Here is a 21,215-nt window from a genome sequence, read left to right on the forward strand (position 1 = left end):
GTTCTCTCCACTGCCACTTCTACCGTAACAATGTGCCCCCAATAAGCCCTTCAAACCCTCCAGTAGAGTACAGCAGTAGAAAAAGAAATAACAAATAATATTTTACATACAATTCAGGGCTGTAAGGTATTGGATTTCCTTTCAGATACCAAGCCTTAGGTGAGTCCTTTAATCTTCCTCGCGACACTCATAGTTTTCGAAGAGGGATTTGCTCGTTCTCAAAGATTCGCGCCAAGTAACATTGGACGCAAGCCATGAAAAGCGTTTTTTCAAGACAGATTTGGGGCCTGTCATGATGGCCCCTCATTGAATATATTGGCGAGGGATCGTTCGATAGAATGACACCACTTGTTCTTATGGCACAAAGCATGAAGGTTAGACGTTATTCGGATCTTGGCCCTCATAGGTTAGAGAATTCCAGTCCTCGGCGAACACAGAGTAACAGAGATTCTTCAAGTCGACACAGATCTTCCTGAGAACGAGAATTTGTTCAGTATAATGGTTGCCAATACTGACCACCAAACACCCCTATATTCTGTGAACTTATCGTTGGATTATGTTTAAGGAGAAACACCATCCTACCACCTGGTGTAAGAATCAAGATTTAAGTTGTCTCCTGATTCAATTAACTTCTGATATACATAGATAACAAGGTTCAGATCACAGCTCTGGGATGTCACAGTGGTGGAGGTACGACGGGGAACAACCCACCAGTAACTGAAAGGTCAAGGAGCTGCCTGGAGGGAGTTGGATACGATCCTTTCACACTGAAGCGGCAGGTATCGTTGAAAGTATCAGGATAAGACTAGACAAAATGGCGATGCGTTTCTTGACAGCAAAAGCATTCAGGTCTATCAGACAAGACCAAGAGCAAACCTGCGAGTGCCATTGTACCCACTCAAAGCCAATAGAAAGAATCTCCATGAGACATCGCTTGGCTCCTAAACTCCAGCATTTGTTCTCCCAACTTGGTCATTCATGTGTGTTTAAATTCCTTTTTTTTTTTCAAGTATTTAATCCCGGTGTATCATTTCCCCTCAAGGTTTCGCATATTGGGCAGTCCATTCCTTGGCGGTTGCAATAGCGGCCTGCTCATCCTCCTTCCAGCTCTTGGCGACATCTGCAGCGAGAGGGTCATCCGGGTTAGGAGCACCGAGGAGGGCCTGGATCGACAAGAGGATAGTTCGGATCTGAAGAGCGGGAGACCAGTTATCTGTAGCGTTTGTCAGCTTGGCCGTCCCAGACCTATATGCACCCTGATATGCAACCCACTCTTGAGGACATCGAGGCAAATACGACCAAGCTTATCGACGTTTGGGTGGAAGATCTTGGTTAGGAATCGAATCTTGGGAGGAGTCATTGGATAATCGTCGGGGAGGAAGAGCTCGAGGCTGAAAACACCACCTGAATTCTGAATTAGTAGGCAGATCAACTGGTAGTGATACAGAGCATACCCTCATACGGAGACTGGGCGGGACCGTGAATTTGGACATCGAAATATCGGAGGTTATCCTCGTGAGGAACGGCACTGATTCCTGGAACACTGTATTGCGACGAGTGTTAGGTTACGAAGTCAGGGCGCAAGACCTGTAGCCTTGGGGATGACCTACGGCTCGGCCATGAGCCGTTCTGTCTCTTTGATAATGCGCTTGGGGAGAGCCATGATGGAGTCGGGGGGTAATGTGAAGGTATTTCGACGATATTCGATATCGGTGGATACGGTTCTTATCTCGGTGAGTGCTTGCTTGTGCGATATCGTGTCTTCGTAGCGGTAGCTTTCGATAGAGTTACGTAGAGACCGGGAAGGGTTGTGGTTGGGTGAGGTCTGGGTTGAATGCTTGAAATACCTGGCGGGCACTTATTAAGGTCAACGGCGGGGCAGTCGCAGTGGCAGGTACTCCGTAGAGACCTGTATTATCGAGAAGCAAGCAATCTAACAAGACCCGATGGGAGCGATTAAACGAAAAGAAAGATTCTGGCAGCGTGCCACAAATAAACGGAATTGTTTTGACACCTGATCATTTAAATCAAGTGACGATTATCAACAAATGGTTAGGCAAAGATGGGTAGATAGGTAGGTAGATAAGCCATGTGCATCCATTATTAGGTAGGTACTATAGTTTGTCTATACCTTAGTACGTAGAGTATGTAGTAGAGAGCTATACTTCAAAGTACATGTCCTTTATTAGGCGCTGTCATACAACAAATCTGCCCAATAAAGGTCGCGGAAGGTTCCGTCATGGAAGTCCTGAACCTTTCACACGCACTTCAATTGGGGGGCGGGGGATGGGATGTACCACAACACCTCAACCAGCAAGAGCGGTACCTCCTTGTGGAACGATGTCGCGCGCTCTGACCACCTCCTGTCAATCATTCATCCAGTGAGGAACGCGAGCTCAGTTGAGTAACTTCATTAATAAACATCTTTATACAACGTTCGTATTCAAGAATACATTGCCCTGGGCAACTCTTCTCCCCTGCTGCACTTAAACGCCTCTATCCTTCTTTGGCCTCTTGTGGATGATGACATGATTCAAAGCCATTCAGTGGCAGTCCGCCGTGTCTCCTGTCCTCTCCTCTCCTTACCTCATATCATATGAGTTGCGACATGAGGAACGTCGTGATACCCTCTCGAGATAGCCCATCACCATGCCCTCCTTCGACCAACTTGCTGATGCCCCCAAGAAGGGCAAGGTCATCAAATCTGCCTACGAGAGCGAAAGTTTCGAGTCAGATGGCACCATTCATGTTGATGGCCTAGTCGGCTCTGCCACTATCTCACCTGCTGGGCGAGACGTCGCTTTGGCTTCGTAGGTTAAAAGTGTACTGTTGACTTGATAGGTTCTAACAACAAGATAGGCCTGATGGATTGGCGATCATAGATCTTGACTCCCCATATAGCCCTCCCCGGCGACTGAGAACTCATGGCCTTCCGTGGTTGGTTGTGGATGTCCAATGGTCACCCTTTGCTGCTCGCGACTACTGGATCGTCTCTGCTGCCAATCATCGTGCCCTGGTGTGGAATCTCAATCGGAGGGAAGACTCAAGTTCAGGTGCCATAGAACATTCTCTTCAAGGCCACAGTCGTGCTATTACAGACGTCAATTGGTCTGCTCACCATCCAGATCTCTTGTCGACCTGCTCAGTAGATGGCTATATTCACGCATGGGATCTTCGAAGACCGCGCCAGCCTGTTTTGACCTTCTGCGATTGGACTGCTGGGGCATCTCAGGTCAAATATAACCGCCAAGCATCTCACATTCTCGCTTCTGCTCACGATCGATGGTTGCATATTTGGGATGAACGCCGTTCTTCTGAGCCTCTAAAATCCATCAAAGCTCACAAATCCAAGATATATGGCCTGGACTGGAATCGGTCTGACCCGAAGGCGATCGTCTCCTGTTCCATCGACAAGAGGATCAACTTCTGGGACTATACTGCGGAAGAGCCTTTGCAGCATACCATTGAAACTGGATTTCCAGTGTGGAGAGCTCGTCATACACCTTTCGGGCACGGCCTCCTAGCAATACCCCAGAACGAACCGGGTGATCTTTATCTCTATGACACCAACTTTGAACCAGAATCAAAAGTGACCAGTCAACCAATCGATGTCTGGCCGGGGCACGGAGATCACAAAGCAAAGGAATTTCTGTGGCGATGCCGTGGCGGCATAACTGACGACGGTAAAGACAACCGTGAATTCCAGCTCGTCTCTTGGGGCACAGACAACGAACTGAAGCTTCAATGCATCGACCCCAAGATCTTCGCCGCTATCGGCCATGAACGCGGCATGCCAGCCGATCCAGCAATCAGTATCACTCGAAAAGGCGCAACATATAAGACTTTCCGTACAGTAGACGAAAGTACGGATCGCGATCGTAAATCTGCTACAATGAGTGATCACCGGCCTGGCACCAGCTATCATAAGCAAAGTGCTCTAACTCTAGGAATGCGATCAGGCACAACTCAAAGCCACCGTACATCGATGGCATGGCGAGGTCCTTCAATGAAGGCCAAGGTATCTGGAAGATCCGTCGATCGTAACCAGTCGCAAATAGGATGGATGAAAGGAATTGCCATGACTAAGAGAAAGGCATCAACGAGCGCCAAACGACACTTGTCAAAAGACTCGGGTATCTTTGGCCATGGATACCCTGACGATGACTGGGCAGAACCTGAGTCTATTCAGGAGGAACTTTTACGCATCAGCCATCAACTTCCCAAAGTGAGGTGGGACAACATTGATATGGACAGTTTGACTCTCAATGCCTCACTGAACGGCCCTTGGGGCGCCGATGGGGAAACTATATTCGTTAAGGTTCGGATTGATATTCCAGTCGGCTATCCCAAGACCAGGGCGCCTAAGTTCTATGTTGAAAAATCGTCCTTCATGCCTGCAGAGACTCACAAAAAGATTGATCGCGAGATTCATCAACTGGCCAACCAGTTCTTACAGAGAAAAAAGAATTGCCTAGAAGTTGCCTTTACGTATCTCCTTGGGGAAGTTGATCTTGAAAGCAGCACAACCTTCTTCAAGAACGTTCGAGATTTAGATGATGAACTTGATGGCTTAGCGGACGAGAGCTCTAGTGAATCCGACGAGGATATCCCCGCTGGCGGTTCAGCATCCATGTCTCAAGAACTGCCCCCTCATAACGAGCTGGATACCGCGCTTGCGCCTCCGAATAGGACAATCGTGCCACCACCACCCAGGACCTGCGGTGCCAGGTTCTCACACAATGGACGACTGATCTGTTTCTTCCCCTCCAAAGAGGAAAAGGCACGGGCATTGTTCACCACCACCATGGACGCTTATAGGGAACGCCCTAAGGGGGAACCATTCTTTGCAGGCTTTGGCAGAATCGCACATGATCTTGGGCCTCGACAACGTTTTATGGCGGAAGACAGTTCCGCATCTAGTGGGGATTCTGATACCGACGACTCTGGATCGTCTTCATCCTCATCATCTTCGAGCGATTCAGAGTCTACGTCAATGCACAAGATTAATCTCTGGTACCACCCTAGTCGCCAGTTTAGGAAAACATGGAGCGAAGACAGATCAATTCGCTCGAGTGGCGGTGGTACGGGAGTAGGCACTGGTACTGGCACTGGCACAAGCCGCAGGAGGCCTGGTCGGCCCAAGAACCTAGTCTCGATACATGACTTCCGTGGTCTTCTCCCTTCGAAAGAGGAATTTGCGCGTGAGTACGCCATCTTTGGCGATGGAGCCGAGGTCTGTGAGCACAACGCAAAGGTTGCTGAGAAGTACAACGCTCGAGATCTGGTTGATGTCTGGCGGTATCTTGGGCTTCTATTAAAGAAGGGCGTTCCGCTAGAGATACTCGCCCACAATCAGAGGCGCGATTCTATTCTGGTAATCGCACACGATGTGGTTTCCAGGTGCAATGCCGATACTTCTCCTCACGATTCCCTTTTGGAAAGACATGAAGGTGCATTGTCGGGCAGAGTCAAATGGGGTAGACATCCCTTGGCCAGGGACTTCATCATGGACCTTTTTGCATACTATGAGCAGGTTGCGGATATCCAAATGCTGGCAATGCTTTCTTGTATATTCAGCGAATCTTCTGCTGCAGACAGTGTGGCTTACTTTGAATCGCATCTACCGCAGCCCGAAACTCCGCTCCCTTTCAAGGCACCAGCTTTCTCGCTAGACTACTTCCCCACTGATGCCTCACTATGGAATATTGGTGGACGCAGTTATACCAACTCAGCTATTACAACACCGATGACAGTGCACACTCCTGTCCACTATTCTGGATCCCAGGCGTCAGACGATGGCATATGGGGTGGCGATGCAGCATCGAACTCGTACTCTTGTGGAGAGACGCCGCCAAATAAATTCAAGGGGTATTTAGGGGAAGTTGAGGCACCGCCCAGTGTGTCTACGTCTCCAAACACACGATTTCTAAATAGAGCAAACTCGGGTCTGGCATCAGCTTTTGCTGCCAACCTGCCACGTTCGTTTGCAGGGGTCAGCTCGTCGTCACCTCCAAATCAAGTAAGAAAGAGACCCAGCCCTGCTGAGACGATTCTCAGCAGTCTGGCTCCAGGCAATGTTACATGGAGTGCGTCGACCGCGATGGACTCGAATGGTGGGAGAACCTCTTTGGATGATGACGATTATGTGAGGGATGATTATGTGTCACTTGTGCCCACAAAGATTGCCGTGACAATGGAGGATCAAACCGCCTTCGACGATGATGGTTGGCTGAACGTATCCATGCTCGAGTCCAGTCAGGCGGATGTCCATGCTCGTTATCGATATGCGTATGCTGAAATGCTGCAAATGTGGAACCAACCACTCTCCAGACTGGAGATTATGAAATTCAACTCGCTCAAGGAGGACATGACTGGAGGACACGGTGACGACGCCTTCCATGAGCCAGGCGCTGGTCACGATGGCAAAGCACATAACTCATCGCCCATTGCCATGGGCAAGAAGGATCAGCTTCAAGCGCTGCTTGCATCAGGCCGCGGTCTTGATGTCACAGGGATGTGCCGTATACACGAAACACAGCTGGAACCACTTCGCTATACTTCCAGTGACTCCAAGGTCGGTGGTGCTGTTGGTACATGTGATCGCTGCCATCAAACTCAGAGTCAGCTTACATGTGTGTACTGCCTTGAGCCTGTGGATGCTCTCTTCCCTCCATGCTTGGCTTGTGGTTGTGCAAGTCATGAGGCGTGTCTAGCAGAGTGGCATGCTGCTGGCGAAACGCAATGCCCGGCAGGCGACGAGTGCAACTGTGTGGAGGAGGCAGCAGATGGCCAGGTTGAATCATGGGCAGCCCTTCAGGGAGCCATGCTCAAGGGGCAAAGACATATGATGATGTTGCCCGGTCCAGCCTTGGATGATAGCGACGACGACGCAAAGATGCCTCGTAACTGGGAGAGAGTTGAGTCCTCTTTTCCCTCACGAATGCAGGGCCTTTCAGCTGCCAGTATAAGTCTGGGCAACAGGCTACGGAAATCAGCAGGAGAATGGTCACGGGCTTCAAGTTTGAGACGAAACGATCGGAGGAACGTAATATAATATCGCTGTAGGAGCGCTATCGGATTTGACGAGCCCATTGCCGTGTACACTAAAGGAGGCTAGACTGTTTGAGCGCTGGAACTTCATGTGTTGGAGTCGAATATGTATCTTTTTACACAACACTTGCTTGTCATATTTCAAATAAGATGAATATCAGTCACGTCAAAAGGATCCTGGTAGTCATGGTTGAGGAATTGCAATGTCTTGGGTATACTGCTGGTGCTCGGTTGCAGTAACTCAGGGTCATAAAGCCCAGGTATGCATGCAGCAATATCTAGGCAACTGCTTTGTCAATAAGGCGAGAATGGCATCTAGTACATCAACAATTGTCACACCAATACAATTATTCAGTTGTGATGTCTTCTTTTTGCACTGACGATATGACATCAATTCTTGGGCCTTGTTCTAACCAGATTTATAGGTAGACAATCATCTGCCTGGCAAGAGCATACACTTGTTACTCTTTGCCTAGCAACAGTATAGCAATTCAAGTCACGGATCCTAATGCAATAATAATATCCAACCCCCTTTCTTTTTTTTTTCTTCTTTTATATATATATATATATAATGATTTCGAGGTAAACTAACAAACCAAACACAAATGCTAGAGAGTAACGGCCAGCAGTACATCCAAAACATCAAACAAAGCAACTTCAACTTCAACTCAAACTCACATCCCAATCCTTTTGCTTTCGAAAACACGGCAAAATACTTACCCAAAGTCGATCAGACTACCATCTGACATGTCTCATCTCGGATCGGGTTCTCGAGTCTTATTCGAGTCAGCACCCACAAGTCTCTGATTCTGCCGAGATAGCGCTCATTAGACTTTGGATACAGGTCTAGGTGCGTCCACTCAAGCTCTCTTAGCATCTTATACCGATCACGACGTTGTCCGACGATCCACAAACGGACAATTGTATAAGGAAATAGCCCATTTGTAAGATCCTCGCCAGCAGATGCAAGCTCTGCGACGTCAGACCAAATTAGCTGAGTGTACTCCACGCGTCGGGTATCTTGGTGGTAGCGGAAACCATAGTACTCACCTCGTCTGTTTGTTGAGGAATTGAGGAAGGGCAAATGACTTTGGTCTCTGCAGCTGGTAGGTCGCAGGCACATCATAGTAAACTCTTCAAGGTGAGGGAACGTCTTGAGGCTCAAGGGTCGCCAAGCATAGTCTGTCAACTGAATGTGTGTAATTGCTTCTTCGTAATCAAAAGTTGACGCAACTAGATGCAGGTCAAGACTGATGAGGTCGTATCCATGAGGATATCCAAATTGCGAGGGCACAGGCTTTGGGATGACCATGTTGTGTGTCAAGAAGGTGTCCTTTGTAACAGACATTCGCCTCGACCGATGATTCCTGTCTTGGAAACGAGTGCGGTGAAGTCGCTCGAACACTTGATATAGTCCAGGTCTGGGCATATGAGATCCGCCCATGTATATCATTGCCTTGATGCTGCGATAGTCATCTTCGCTTCTAGATGCTCGTTCAGGGAAGAAACTGACAATTTTGGGGCCAATGAGCTTGTGGATATCACTACCCATGGTAGCGAGTATCACTTGCTCGGTGTTGAGCAGTACTGAAAACATGATAGAGGTGACAAGATTGTGGGTATGTCCAAAACTGCTGAACTTGCGATGTTGAGATGGATTCGTGTATGCCATTCTAGCTGCGGAATATCTTTGCTTTATAGTCGAATTCATGCCTGGGACATCAGTATAAAGATGAAATGTTCATCATTTTCTAGGCGTCGTTCATGCTATCACATCTCTGTTCATTGCGGCCTTCCAATGAACAGAGATGTGATGTGATTTTATCCTCCTCTGTTCGCCCGACCACCACTATCACATCGTCCATCTCAGTATGAGGGGAGATGGGATGGGATGTTCCATGTCAGATAACCAAGCTGAAGTACTCTGAACTATGGCGCAATACACGAACAACATTGGCTGTTCAAAAGTTCATTTACAATATGCAGGTCTACCTGAGGATTGAGGAAATAGTCTTTCAGTTTTGCCGTTTCTTTGATCATTCTGTTCTGCTTGTTTCAAAAATAAAATTTACAAATGCAATGCATAACAGAAACAACATACCTCAGTATGTCTAGAATGAATATTTAAACAATTAGATACCGTTGCCTGTTTCATCATTGAGTTGCCCATAATGATAGCGCTAGACCACAGCTTGTTCCGATCGTTGTGCCCGTCATTTCTGGTAGGACATGATAGTCCAACAAGTTCTCTTCATAACCTGACCCTCTCTCCATGTCTCTTCTTCATTTACCCTCAGCGAGTGTCAATTTGTTCTTCCTTGTGTTGGTGCCGTTGTTGAACTTCACGCACATATTAGTTGTCCAGGGCCTAGGTACTGTTCTTATCGTTCAGAGCCTTGCGCTTGTCAAAGGTATCCCCCATCGAGTTCAATTACCTTGAATGCTACGTCGTCTCACTTCCACTCCAGATTCGCTCCATCCATCTCGTTGCAAATCAAACGTCAGAATTCTCTCAACAACCACCCATCTCATTCTGTTTTCGTAGACGACTTTCTCTTCACCAGCTTGCCATGAAATGATTCGGATCCATTTCTGTCCGTCATTAGGGGCCCTGTATCTACCGTCGAGGAAGGCAACCTTGGACAGCATGATACTGCGCTGTCTGTTGAGTTCGTGGCAGTCCTCTTTTCCGCAACGGCCATCTTTCAAGACAGCCTGTGCTTCTGGCTCACTCAGGTCCAGGGGTGCCATCTCAATGATGTTCTCGTCCACCCAGTATCTGAACTGCTTCGCCAACTGTTGAAGTCGCCTTCTGTATGGCAATTCTGGGTTCACCTGGACCATCCACGCTGGGTCGATTTCCCCCACCTTGACAATCCACATATCATCCACGTTAGGAAACCAAAACCTGTCGAACTCGATTTTCCCAAAATCTGGCTGCCGGTAACACGCCGATAGATAGACAGAGTAGTGATAGGGTCCCTCCACCCGTCCATCATCAGGGAAGCAGTCCCAGAAGACAAGACGCTGTATCCGCGGGGCAAGACCATCTAGGTACTGGTCGGTCACCTGATCTGAGATCCTGTGGTCACAGAGGAGGATGTCCCTGGAGAAGTCGAAGTATGATCCATTACCAATTGGTTCGTACCCCACGCGGGTTTCATCTCGCGCTTCCGCAGTGAGTTGAGTAACGGTAGGCAAGGGATAAGACCGGCTCTTTTGAACCAGATCACCATATAGAACGATACGGGGCTCACTGGCTCGTGACCATATCTTGAGACGAAGTTCTGTTGGTAAAGAATTAAAGTCGGTCGTAGCTGAGGTGGAGGGGGACAAAGACGAAATGGTCTCGAGATCATGAGACGAAGAAGACATGTCCATCATAGTAAATAGAGGGTGGAGTATATGAACTCCAAGGAATAAAGACCAAGAGAAGACATCAAAGTTTGGCTGCCAACCAAGAGGTATCAGCGGCGGTTTTAATCTCACGTCGGGTATATAGTGTCGAACCCCAGAGCAGGGATTCTCACGAGGACAGACGGAAACGGTGTCATACCTACAAGTAGGGGGGGGGGGGCCATGACCGTTTGCGGCACGTCCGGGGCGGGGAAAATAATTGATCCTCGTGAAGCCATCGTCGGACGCGGTGCATACATGCATGCGTGCATGCATGTAAGGTATGTAGGTGGTAGATAGTAGATAGACTATGTGCTGTACATACTGTGTCACAGCCTACTAAAACCGGGATGGTTCACCGACACCGCACTCAGCGGTTCGATGGCGGCAGGCTGCATGGCGGATTCTGATGTCTCGGTCAACCTACCAATGAGACAGCTTTCCAAGGAACAAAGTGGTGATGAGACCGGGGGAGCCGCAGATGGTGCAAGATGTTAAGTGGACGATCACACTTGATCGAACATTTCGCGCTCCTTGTTTACCTCTTGACTCTCACTTGTCTTGTAAAAAGCAAATCTGGCAAAAGCCTCACAACGCCCGTCGTTTCCCCTCGCCGCCCTTTTTAGCTCATCGTCTTGCTTCAAGTATGATTTATAGTCTTGTCTTGTTTTTTGGTCAAATTTTTGATAGGATATCTCGTTGTGTACGTACGGAGTCGAAACAGCCAAAAGACAACGCTCAACATTCGAGACAACCGATCAGTCCGTGTGTCTATAGCATTAGTGAATTATGCTATGTCTTGGATAATGGCCTGATGTGAGTTGGACGGTGGCAGACTATCCCAGTCGTGGCTGCATACGACGCAAAAGCCTGCCAGTGGGCAAGACCGATACGACGCGATGCTAGGGCCGGAGAGATCAATCAGAATCAGGACCTCCTCAGCCCGGACTGCAATCTCCCCAGTTACATACAGTCATCTGGAGCCTGGAGGTGACCGCTTATGATGCCGGGAATGTCGATTGTCTATCACGAGGCTAGTATCCGTAGGTGACAGTTGTCCGAGAACGTGGGTCAACGCGCGAACAGACACTTTCAGCTCAGCTCAACACACCAAAGGAGTGAGTTAATTGGTTATCCATTCCAAGCTTGCTTCGACCTTCTTCTGCTGTTGGGAATCTAAGATGTGTCCTCTTTCTTGCGGTGGATGTACCGAGTCATCTTCCGATCCTATGTACACTCCGTACTGTAGAGAAAAACTGCGAGTTTGGTATGGACCCAGCGGTATGGTTGGCTTAACAAAATGTGCTTGAAGTGAGGCGGAAGGGCTTGGACGGGAACCTGCAAGGGATGTCGGGTAACCCCGTGTGGAGCCTGTTAACTTGAGGCGGGATAGTACGCGATTGGTGCCGGTGAACTGGTTCTGGGACAGTCCAAGAATGAACGCCTTTACCAAGTCTGGCTATGATTGGCAGTGAGATCTGACTTGGGGCAGGCAGTGGGCATCCTTGGTGACTGCAGATAATGATGGTGATGAGTGTGAAGGCTGAGCAAATGGATATCGGGCAATAACACCGGGCTCCTATTTCATTTTGCCATCGACATGATCCAATTTCTCCGATAACAGCACATCAGCAGGTACGGGTGCGTGGCTGGTTCTGGGTCCCGAGACCACGTTTTTCTCCAAATCGATCTCTCAGGATCGGGAGAGCTAACTTGATCCATTGGCTGGCAGCCGCGAAGTGGTCGCTATTGAGGAGTGGAGATAACTATGCGGTTTTATAGGTGTGACGGGGAGAGAAGGCCTGCATTCTGCACGGTCCGTTCTGTATGCTGCGTATCCACGAACCATGTCTAGCATATCAACCCAGTTTCTCGGTTAGAAGTAACTGAATATGCCAAGGCAGACTGGCTGGTCAAGGAGGATGGGATGGTGGGTGGTGGATCGAAGGAAGGGCGGTGATGTGCTCAATATTGGAATGGCTGATGACTGCTTGAAACATCGGTGTACATGCGTATCTGCGTATACTCAATGTTGTCACTCTCGGTATCCAATATCATCAAGAAGATCGCACTGTAGCCGCCAGACCTGAGTTTTCTCTCCGGCGGATGTTCTCTCCTCCTCATGCAATGCAAGGTGCTGTTTGTGAAATCATGCGAGTGATGAGGAGTCGTCAGGCGGTTGAGTTAACTCTGCTTGTATAGGGTAGTGAAATGGCCCGAGGGTTGATCAAAGCTGCTTTTTGATTCTTGGTCCGCGCATCAGTACATTTTCTATCGTGTTTGTTGTATGGTCGTATTTCGACTTTGCGGGAGGAGACGAGAGGATACGAGATGAGAGAGAAAACTTGTACTACTGAACCCAGATGGTGACTGCACCATGAGTTGTGCAGTTCCAAGTTTGCCTGCCTACCTATGAGTGGGAAGCTGCAAGTGTATCACCAACCCCACCATAAGACAGCTCCATCCTTCCTGTTATCCTCCTGCCTGAAGTGAGAAGTAGGTACTCAACAGTCGAGGTACAAAATCCGAGAGACAAGGAATAGGTACCCAAGAAGGTACTTGCGTATACGAATATTGTACTGCTGCAGGATCAACATCCTCCGGTGGGAGCTGGAGATGACGATAAACCCATCACATCTCAACTATCAAAGCATGGGATGGATGTTTTACTAGCCACCTACATACAGTACAGTCAGTACATTACAGCGCAGCTCACACAGCTACGTCCGGGCCCACGCACGCACTTGTCTATAGTCTAACTTTGCTTTGTAGATCCATCCCATATATTTCCATGACGGGAGACACTACGGCACGATCTCCAAGTCCACTAACCCTGGGCGACCCACTCATTACAGGTGTCAATTGGCATCAACACCAGCCTCCAACTTCAGCTCCGGCTCCAACTTCACCAACAGAAAGTCCAGGTTCAAGCCAACCCCCCGATCCCGATCCCGGACCCGGACCCAGATCCCGACGCCTCCAATGCCTTCTCGATAGCATGACACCCCCTACCGACGACGAGACGCCGTTCCCCTCGTTAGACCACTCGGCCCTCCATGGCTTCGGTCGTTCTCATCTTTCCCCTGACGATGCCTTTGTGTCGCCTCCTCGAGGGCCGCGAGGCCGGAGCCGAAGACGTAAACGCCCATGGAAGAAGCTGATGTGGGTTAAGCAGTCGTGTAGGCCTCAGAAAATTATTGTACTGGACAATGGCAGTTAACAATTGAGCCTACAGACCCCGATAACTACACAGATCAAGCCACCTTCCTCGAGAATCTCCAGCGCAACCCTCGTCTCAAGCCATACGACTTCTGGCCACTCGTCGCTGACTCTACGGTCATACTACAGCACGTCTGTTCAGTCATAATCTTTGTTGTTTGTTTTGTTGGCATATTTCAGGAGCGCGTGTCTCCTGTTGCTGTCACAAGTTGGAGCAGCTTCGCGACGTTTGTAGGATGGATCCTCTGGGAACGTTGGCTATCAGAGATCGAGGACACGGACGATCCGAGCCTTGGCGTTGCAGCGAATGTGATGGGAAGGGCCGGTCGGACTGGAAGTCTAAGGCGACCAACCCGCACGGGCAGTATCCGGCGTCCACCTCCGCTCCGGGTCGAGTCGGCGCCGTCTACCGCCGCACCCTCTGCTGTCGCTTCGGCTGCGAGTTCAACAACCAACCTGCATGCGCCCAGCACGATGCATCGAGCTCAGTCTGCTTCGACGACCTCCCTGGCCAGTGGCATCGCACACACTCCACGAGCGAGTCAGGAGCATCTCCCTGAACTACCGCCTCCCCTCCTGGCAGAAGAAAATCGATATCGACAGAGGATGGAGACAGTCAAGTCTGCGATTCTTATCTATTGCACGCTCCTCGGACTGAGCCCCATTCTCAAGTCGCTAACGCTATCAACATCAAGCGACAGCATCTGGGCTATGTCCTTCTGGCTTCTCGCGATCAACATCTTCTTTTTTGACTACTCTGGAGGTGTAGGCGCCAAGTTTCCAGCATCGCTGTCCACAAATGCTGCTTTGATGGCATCGACTGTACTCGCCAGCCGACTACCATCGACCAAGCAAGTGTTCAGTCTGACACTCTTCAGCATCGAGGTGTTTGGGTTGTTTCCAGTGTTTCGACGCTATGTACGACATCGAAGCTGGCGCTTCCATATCCTCTCTGCCATTCTGCTGGTACTAGGTGCAAGCTTCGGAGTCGGCCTAATACTGGGATACGATAAGAACACAGTTGGATGGCCATGGAAGAGTGGACTAGTGGGCATGATTGTCGGAATGCTCATCGCCATACTGGCTACAGGAGGCTGCAGCTGGTGGCTGATAGGGCTTCAGAAGTACAAGAACGAGATACGAGGACCGTGGGATCCCGCGAGACCCATTATCATGAATCGGCCTCGATGGGATGATGATTCATGAGGCGATGTCTTTTTTAGGCATGTAATTATTATTTACTTGTTAATGTATTTGGACTTGCATTTACTGCCCTCTGAGGAAACATTTCCACTCCAGTAACTACATGATGGATTTTTTTGCAAAGCCGCCGTCTTTTTGAAGACAAGATCTCTATTTGCATCGATTTTAAAGGAACGACAAATGAGTCCCGCTGTATAAGCAATTGCCAAACACACAAGGAAACTTGGCAAGATTTCTATGCTGAGTCAAGCTTTTTGTTCAACTCCACAAGGCTACGCTAGGACGCCGACATGGGAATTGTGTCACAGATCGAGAAGTAAGCGAGAATTCAATATCCATTGAGGTTCTGATTGAAGGGATAATCGACTTTGGCTTATGTTTGGTGGCTGAGATAATTGAAATGAAATGGAAGATGGCAGTTGAGGGAGACTTGACGTTTTGTATATGGTACGTACTGCGAATGGAGGTTACCTAACTGCAATGTGCTATGCAGGCCTAGGTACTCAGTTACTATTATAGATCACATCACTACCCACTTGAACATCCTCTCTACTACTCAGTATGTACACCATGATTTGCTTAGCGAATGGAGATCCATACGTGGTGTTGGCATGATGTGATGAGAGGTTATGTACCTACCTATGTAAGTGCTATGCCGTACTCGCCTGATTCCAAGCCTCGACAACGCGTTACTCTGGATACGAGATGCATGCACTGTTGCAGCCGCTGATCGGTGATGCTGATCTGGCCCTGCATGTGAGGATGAAGTCAAAAGAAGAAAAAGCAGCCGCCAGAGATAGCTACAGCAGTATTCGTTCAAGCATCACTGCGTTTCGTGGAGTTGCACTGTCTAGACACCTCCCCGAATTAGAAGCCGACATCCACCAATAGCAGCGAGGGAGAAGGAAGATGTTTTGTTGGGAAGCGTTGGATCCAAGCCAATTTATCCGTACAAGGCCACTAGACAGTCCTAGCCTACCTACCTGTGAGGCACTGAGGAGGCACTTTGGGACGACGCGTAAGTGTTTGTATGCAAGTACGCGCATGCACAATGCGTGAGGGGGCAATAAGCTGACGTTGATGAAGGAGCTTGAGGATGTCGGATGTGAAGATGACATCCAGAAGAGACAACGGCAACAGTAAGCCAACTCAGCCTTCAAGGTTGCCACGATTGATTCAGTGTGTGGGAGCTGCAGAAGCTGAGATGGTGCTGCATATCATGTTCTCATCCTGGTCTTTATGCCGTTTATTGGCGTTTCATAGCGTCAGCATGTTGACGGTTGTTTATACATAGTATGTACGGAGTACTGGGTATGTTTCTTCTAATATCTAGCCCTATCTTGTTCTGGGTGGTATGCTCTGTAAGTTTAGTGAGAGAATAAGTGATAGAAAGCAAAGGAAGCTTCTCGTTGAAAAAGAAAGAAAAAGGAGTAAACAGACGAAAGGAGCAATGTTGATGCATGAAGTACCTGAACATCATCATCAAACCTTAATATGGAGAAATAAAGTTATGGTAGGCTCCTTCGTATTCAATACATACCGACAGTCCGACCTACCTACATTCGACATACGTATGTTTCTAGATCTGGAAAGACATTGACTGTTGTGAAGTTGTCCGGGGCAATAAATCCCTAGTTTCGAGGGTAGCACCAATTTAGACTCCCCCCTCCTCTTCAAACATGCACGGATGCATACCAAGAAACGCCATGGGCAAAGATGGCGTCGCCCCCAAACGGCAACCGGCACAAACAAGGCAAAGAGTAGCAGATTTATTATATGGGATGAGAGAACTAGAAAAGACATAAATAAAACTCAATTTTCCTTGTTCTCAAAGTCGCTGCCGAGCACAAAATGACGCTTGATGGAGAAGATAACGGAAGATACTCCATAGGTACCAGAAGAAAGAAAAACAAGTAGAGTTTTATGAAACCTCAGACGATGACACCCGACAATTACGGGAGTTGTGAGAATGTTACTGAAATATGGTGATTGACAGGCCATTAGAACTCTAACAGCGCTGTAGACCCACCGAAAAAGGTCAGCGCCTATGCCGCAGGACTCGGCATGATTGGTCGGTCCAGGCGTTTTATGTACAGTACACAGAAGGTTGGTGTCGGCTTTTCGGGGTTGGAGGGGATTGAACCAGGGGTCCAGGGGCACCTCTGCAGCCTGAAGCTGTGCTAGAGCTTAGCATTGGATCAGGATCAGGTCAATGGTCACCCCAATAGCAGCAGCTTAGCCTGTATTCGTTCGTAGTCCAGCCACTTGTTGACGTCTGCCGTCTGTCACTGTTGACTGGGCTAATAAAGTATCGGGACTTTTTAAGTTTGCAAGACTCTACTACATTGTATATAAGGAGGTGATGCCAACCTGTTCCGAGACTTGTCTTAAGTTGTCTCCTGTACATCCCTCTCGTTGAATTGAATTGAATTTGCACCTGTCTAATCGTTGACTTTATAATCCAAAGCTCTCCCGCTTTCGCGTTCACTCAATCGTTTATTAGTTACAGTAACATTCAAGATGAAGGCTACTTTCTTCCTCGCTGCCGCTGGCCTCGTTGCCGCTCAGGACTTCGGTGGTCAACCCGAGTGTGCTGTAAGTCGCCCTGAACCAATGGAACACGACCATCCAACGATACCACCCGACTAACATCCATCGTACAGCTCAAATGTCTCCAGGAGAACATCCCCAAGGCCGGCTGCAAGCTCGAGGACACCGCCTGCCAATGCGCCTCCGATTTCCAGGAGAAGCTCCTCCCCATCATCACCCCTTGCTTGACCAAGGCCTGCGAGGCTCAAGACCTCCTCAAGGCCCAGTCTGCTGCCGCCGAGGCCTGCAAGGAGTTCGCTAAGACCGCCGGCTCTGGCAAGCCTACAGCTACCTCTGCTGCTGCCACCACCGGCGCCGTCACCGTCAGCATCGACACCTCCGTCACCGGCTCCGCCAGTGTCCCCGCCATCTTCTCTAGCATCCCCGAGGAGTCCACCGCTGTCCCAGTTACTCCCCACCCCGGCAACGGAACCTCCACCAAGACTCACGGAGCTTCCACCCCCAGTGGAACTTCTGGCTCTGGTTCCGGCAGCGAGAGTGGCAGCGCCAGCAGCGTTCCTACTGGTAACGCTGCTGCTGTTGCTGGCCCTGCCTTCGGTCTCCTCGCTGCTCTCGGCGCTGTCCTTGCTCTATAAGAGAGCTCTGATACCTGTTTGCGTATATTTTCATCTTCACCACGGAGCATTTCATGGAAGCAGTCAATTGACATTTACGATACAAGGAAATTAATAATGCATTATTCAAAGATCCATGGATAGTGTATCACTTTTTTTTTTTTCTTCTCCCAGAGGTACCCATGGTTGATTAGCTTGCCATCGAGAGTGATGGGAAAAGTACTAAGTAATAGACATGTACCAGCTTAGCTAGTTATAAACAAGCATTGAACCTATAGGTTTTCAGTTGATGTATATCTATCTATGCTATGATTCGTAGTGATGATGATGATGATGTATCCGCAGTCATTCGTCCAGGATCTCTCACAACGGTCCAGCTCTCACCAAGTCTACATCAATCAGCCACGGTAGCTGTATAGGTCTATATCTGATATCCATAATCGCCGCGTTGACAAACAATGTTTGTTTCCCTTGAACCACGCGACTGTCACCCTGAGTGAGGTCCAGGTGTGCAGCTCTTTGCTTGCTCATCTCGATTAGCTTCACCCTTGTTGCGTTGGCCTCTTCCTCGTTCTGCGTCACACGATTTGGTCGTAGCCCCTTGAGCCCGACTTTTCTTGACAGTTTCTCATCAATGTCATTGTCTTTCCATGTCACATGATGCGTCCCCCAAGCTTCATGAATATGGCCGAAGCAGTGAATCTTGGGTCTGGCATGGGCAACAGCGGCACGGAGATTGGGACAGCCAGCGTGGGACCCAGTCATGCCTGCAAAGTCGCAGATACCTTGTGGAGGACCGTGAGTAATGGCCACATCGGTTTCCTCGGGGATGTTGAAGTCGTGTCCGTTGTCATATTGGAATGCCCAGCCACCATACGAAGGAGTCCACGGACTCGCATATACTTTCAACAGAGCGCCATTCTGCAGGGTAAACACATGAACGCCCTCTGTCAAGTACCGAACACCATCTTTCTCAGCCTCCTGAAGAATAGTCTTGACCTTGTCGAGCGTGTCCGCTGGACCACCAAACTCATTGATCCAATAATCATCATGAAGCGCCATGTCATGGTTGCCTGCAATGACCAGCTTGAGAGGGGCGTTGATAGACCGTAACACGGAGAAGGTATTCTCGAATTCAGGAATTGTCGTTCGCTTCGTGAGGTCTCCGCAATGGATAGCCACATCAGAAGAGGGAAGAGGGTCTCTCCAACCCGTCGTCACACGCGTGACATCCTTTTCGTTGAGCTCATCATCGGTAGTAGGTACGCCTTTGCTCTTGGGCTTTGGTTTCGACCCATGCGTATCGGATATGATAAGGATGCGAGTCTTGACATGTTTTGTAGCAGGTGTTTCGGACATTCTAATGAGAGTTCAAGCCGATCATGGGAACGCAATATTTATGTTGAGTTTGAGCGTGCCAGGGGACAGAAGAGTTATTATCGAGAAAAGAGTGGATGGTGCTTTCAGCGGCAAGAGTAATTCTATTTCAGCAGATGATAATTATCAATATAAATTTGAAAGAATAACGCTGCCCAGTTTGTGTTTGCGGATTTCTGTTTACACTGTCAGAAGGAACCTTTCATGTATACTAAGAGCTCAGGCTGACGTCGATGTTTATTTAATGCCTCCCAAGGACAGAAAAGACGAAGCCTAGCGTCCGCGTTGTCCTGAAGAATGACATTGCAAGGGCATGAGAAGAAGACGTCAAAGTACATAGAAATAGAACCAAGTAAAAAAGTGTCACCTTGTGCAATATTCAAAATTGTACAGAGACTGGGAGGAATTGGAGTCGAGTATTAACAAGCTCCCTATTCTTGACTTTTTCTTTTCTCTTCAACTGTCAAAATGGGAGATGTGGGCCTTTCAACTGCGCGACCTCTACCCCAATTGAACTCCCCCAAACACAGCATCAACATCCTCCTACATCCATATCACCACCCTCACCCCCGACCTCCATATTCCACTGTTCGGAAGTAGTCTCTCTCGATACAGCTCCTGGAATATGGCGACGGGAGATTCTCAAGACATCCCAATGGGATCGCCTCCCGAACCGCCTGCTGAAGTAGACCGAGAGCCCAAATACGGTGGCTATTCACGATTCGAGGTTGAGCTTGAGGTTTGTTTGCTCTCTCATTTAGTAGCGCCATGAGCCCATAACTAACAGATATCACGCGCAGTTTGTTCAGTCCCTCGCCAACCCGGCCTACCTCAACCACCTTGCCTCCCAGAAGCTTCTCAGCCAACCCGCCTTTGTCGCATATCTTAGCTACCTACAATACTGGAGCAAACCACCGTATCTCAAGTATCTAACGTACCCCGGCCCGACACTACGGCATCTCGAGCTCCTCCAGCAGGAGACGTTCCGACAACAAATCATCAGCCCTGATGTCGTGAGGGCACTGATGGAGGAGGGCATGAAGGCATCAGTCGATTGGCACCGAGAGAGCTAGAAGGTCCCTGCCAAGCTGGACAGGCCTTCGCAGGACGATACGAAAGTCACGAGTAACAACAAGAGGAATCAGGATGACGCTGTGAATGAAAGCATGCCTGATACCCCGCGAAAGCGAAAAACCCCACGCAAGAAAAAGAAGCATTCCGTCATCAAGAACAGTGCGACGCCTGTTGGAACAGATTCTTAAACATCTCTAAAAGACAAGTATGATGGCCCAACTCCATTTCTCCTTGCACAAAGAAAATCCCCTTGCTACGAAACCCAAAGCAATCCTTCCCCGAACTCAGTTTTCTCTCCACCGGTGACCACAGGTCATGCACTTGTAAAAGCTCGTCATGGGCTCATCAGCACTGCGAATCTGGACCTGGAAGAATGCTGCCTCGTCTCCCTCGCATCCCTCGTTAGGGCACTGAACACGACCCTTTTGCGCATTGTCCCAGGCGCCAGGACCGCCAAAGACATCTTCCTTCTCGACACGCTCATACATACGTCGCGAAAAGACGGGCTCGGTGATGTGATGTTCGAACGGGCAAGTTCGGCATTCGAGACGGTTGGTTCGTGTATTTGTGAGGGAGACGGTGAGGATGTTTGCGCAATGGGGGCAGACTGAAGTTTGTTAGTTTGGAAGTGGCACATCAATCTTGGGGCTCCTACAGAGCAGCATGATGCCGGTTACTATGCTCGTGGGCGAGAGAAACGGTTTATTTGGTTAGGAGGGACGTTGGTTTGCT

At 49.0% G+C, this 21,215-nt stretch overlaps 10 protein-coding genes across 10 annotated transcripts; 5 read left to right on the forward strand and 5 right to left on the reverse strand.

Moving 5' to 3' along the window:
* Positions 1-1,037: 1,037 nt before the first annotated feature.
* On the reverse strand, positions 1,038-1,663 carry FPRO_09419 (putative ubiquitin-conjugating enzyme E2; the record flags this gene model as incomplete). The annotated part of the gene is made up of 4 exons (XM_031232809.1): positions 1,038-1,213; positions 1,273-1,404; positions 1,455-1,543; positions 1,611-1,663. 4 exons carry the CDS (start codon positions 1,661-1,663, stop codon positions 1,038-1,040), a joined length of 450 nt encoding a protein of 149 aa, XP_031082709.1.
* A 986-nt stretch (positions 1,664-2,649) lies between these two features.
* On the forward strand, positions 2,650-7,054 carry FPRO_09420 (uncharacterized protein; the record flags this gene model as incomplete). The annotated part of the gene is made up of 2 exons (XM_031232810.1): positions 2,650-2,810; positions 2,860-7,054. The coding sequence occupies 2 exons, from the start codon at positions 2,650-2,652 to the stop codon at positions 7,052-7,054; spliced, it is 4,356 nt and encodes a 1,451-aa protein (XP_031082710.1).
* A 726-nt stretch (positions 7,055-7,780) lies between these two features.
* Positions 7,781-8,722, reverse strand: FPRO_09421 (uncharacterized protein; the record flags this gene model as incomplete). Its single annotated transcript, XM_031232811.1, has 1 exon — positions 7,781-8,722. One exon carries the CDS (start codon positions 8,720-8,722, stop codon positions 7,781-7,783), a length of 942 nt encoding a protein of 313 aa, XP_031082711.1.
* A 755-nt stretch (positions 8,723-9,477) lies between these two features.
* Positions 9,478-10,425, reverse strand: FPRO_09422 (uncharacterized protein; the record flags this gene model as incomplete). The annotated part of the gene is made up of 1 exon (XM_031232812.1): positions 9,478-10,425. The coding sequence occupies one exon, from the start codon at positions 10,423-10,425 to the stop codon at positions 9,478-9,480; it is 948 nt and encodes a 315-aa protein (XP_031082712.1).
* A 204-nt stretch (positions 10,426-10,629) lies between these two features.
* On the forward strand, positions 10,630-10,944 carry FPRO_09423 (uncharacterized protein; the record flags this gene model as incomplete). The annotated part of the gene is made up of 2 exons (XM_031232813.1): positions 10,630-10,727; positions 10,782-10,944. 2 exons carry the CDS (start codon positions 10,630-10,632, stop codon positions 10,942-10,944), a joined length of 261 nt encoding a protein of 86 aa, XP_031082713.1.
* Positions 10,945-13,444: 2,500 nt separating this feature from the next.
* FPRO_09424 (uncharacterized protein) lies at positions 13,445-14,871 on the forward strand (the record flags this gene model as incomplete). Its single annotated transcript, XM_031232814.1, has 2 exons — positions 13,445-13,625; positions 13,682-14,871. 2 exons carry the CDS (start codon positions 13,445-13,447, stop codon positions 14,869-14,871), a joined length of 1,371 nt encoding a protein of 456 aa, XP_031082714.1.
* Positions 14,872-17,388: 2,517 nt separating this feature from the next.
* On the forward strand, positions 17,389-18,053 carry FPRO_09425 (uncharacterized protein; the record flags this gene model as incomplete). The annotated part of the gene is made up of 2 exons (XM_031232815.1): positions 17,389-17,463; positions 17,532-18,053. The coding sequence occupies 2 exons, from the start codon at positions 17,389-17,391 to the stop codon at positions 18,051-18,053; spliced, it is 597 nt and encodes a 198-aa protein (XP_031082715.1).
* A 342-nt stretch (positions 18,054-18,395) lies between these two features.
* On the reverse strand, positions 18,396-19,391 carry FPRO_09426 (uncharacterized protein; the record flags this gene model as incomplete). Its single annotated transcript, XM_031232818.1, has 1 exon — positions 18,396-19,391. The coding sequence occupies one exon, from the start codon at positions 19,389-19,391 to the stop codon at positions 18,396-18,398; it is 996 nt and encodes a 331-aa protein (XP_031082716.1).
* Positions 19,392-20,034: 643 nt separating this feature from the next.
* Positions 20,035-20,482, forward strand: FPRO_09427 (uncharacterized protein; the record flags this gene model as incomplete). Its single annotated transcript, XM_031232819.1, has 2 exons — positions 20,035-20,148; positions 20,210-20,482. 2 exons carry the CDS (start codon positions 20,035-20,037, stop codon positions 20,480-20,482), a joined length of 387 nt encoding a protein of 128 aa, XP_031082717.1.
* Positions 20,483-20,767: 285 nt separating this feature from the next.
* FPRO_09428 (putative DNA-directed RNA polymerase III subunit C11) lies at positions 20,768-21,148 on the reverse strand (the record flags this gene model as incomplete). Its single annotated transcript, XM_031232820.1, has 2 exons — positions 20,768-21,090; positions 21,139-21,148. 2 exons carry the CDS (start codon positions 21,146-21,148, stop codon positions 20,768-20,770), a joined length of 333 nt encoding a protein of 110 aa, XP_031082718.1.
* Between the last annotated feature and the right edge of the window lie 67 nt (positions 21,149-21,215).

Source organism: Fusarium proliferatum (assembly GCF_900067095.1).
Source record: "Fusarium proliferatum ET1 genome assembly, contig: FPRO_scaffold006, whole genome shotgun sequence".
In the NCBI taxonomy this organism is placed as follows: domain Eukaryota; kingdom Fungi; phylum Ascomycota; class Sordariomycetes; order Hypocreales; family Nectriaceae; genus Fusarium; species Fusarium proliferatum.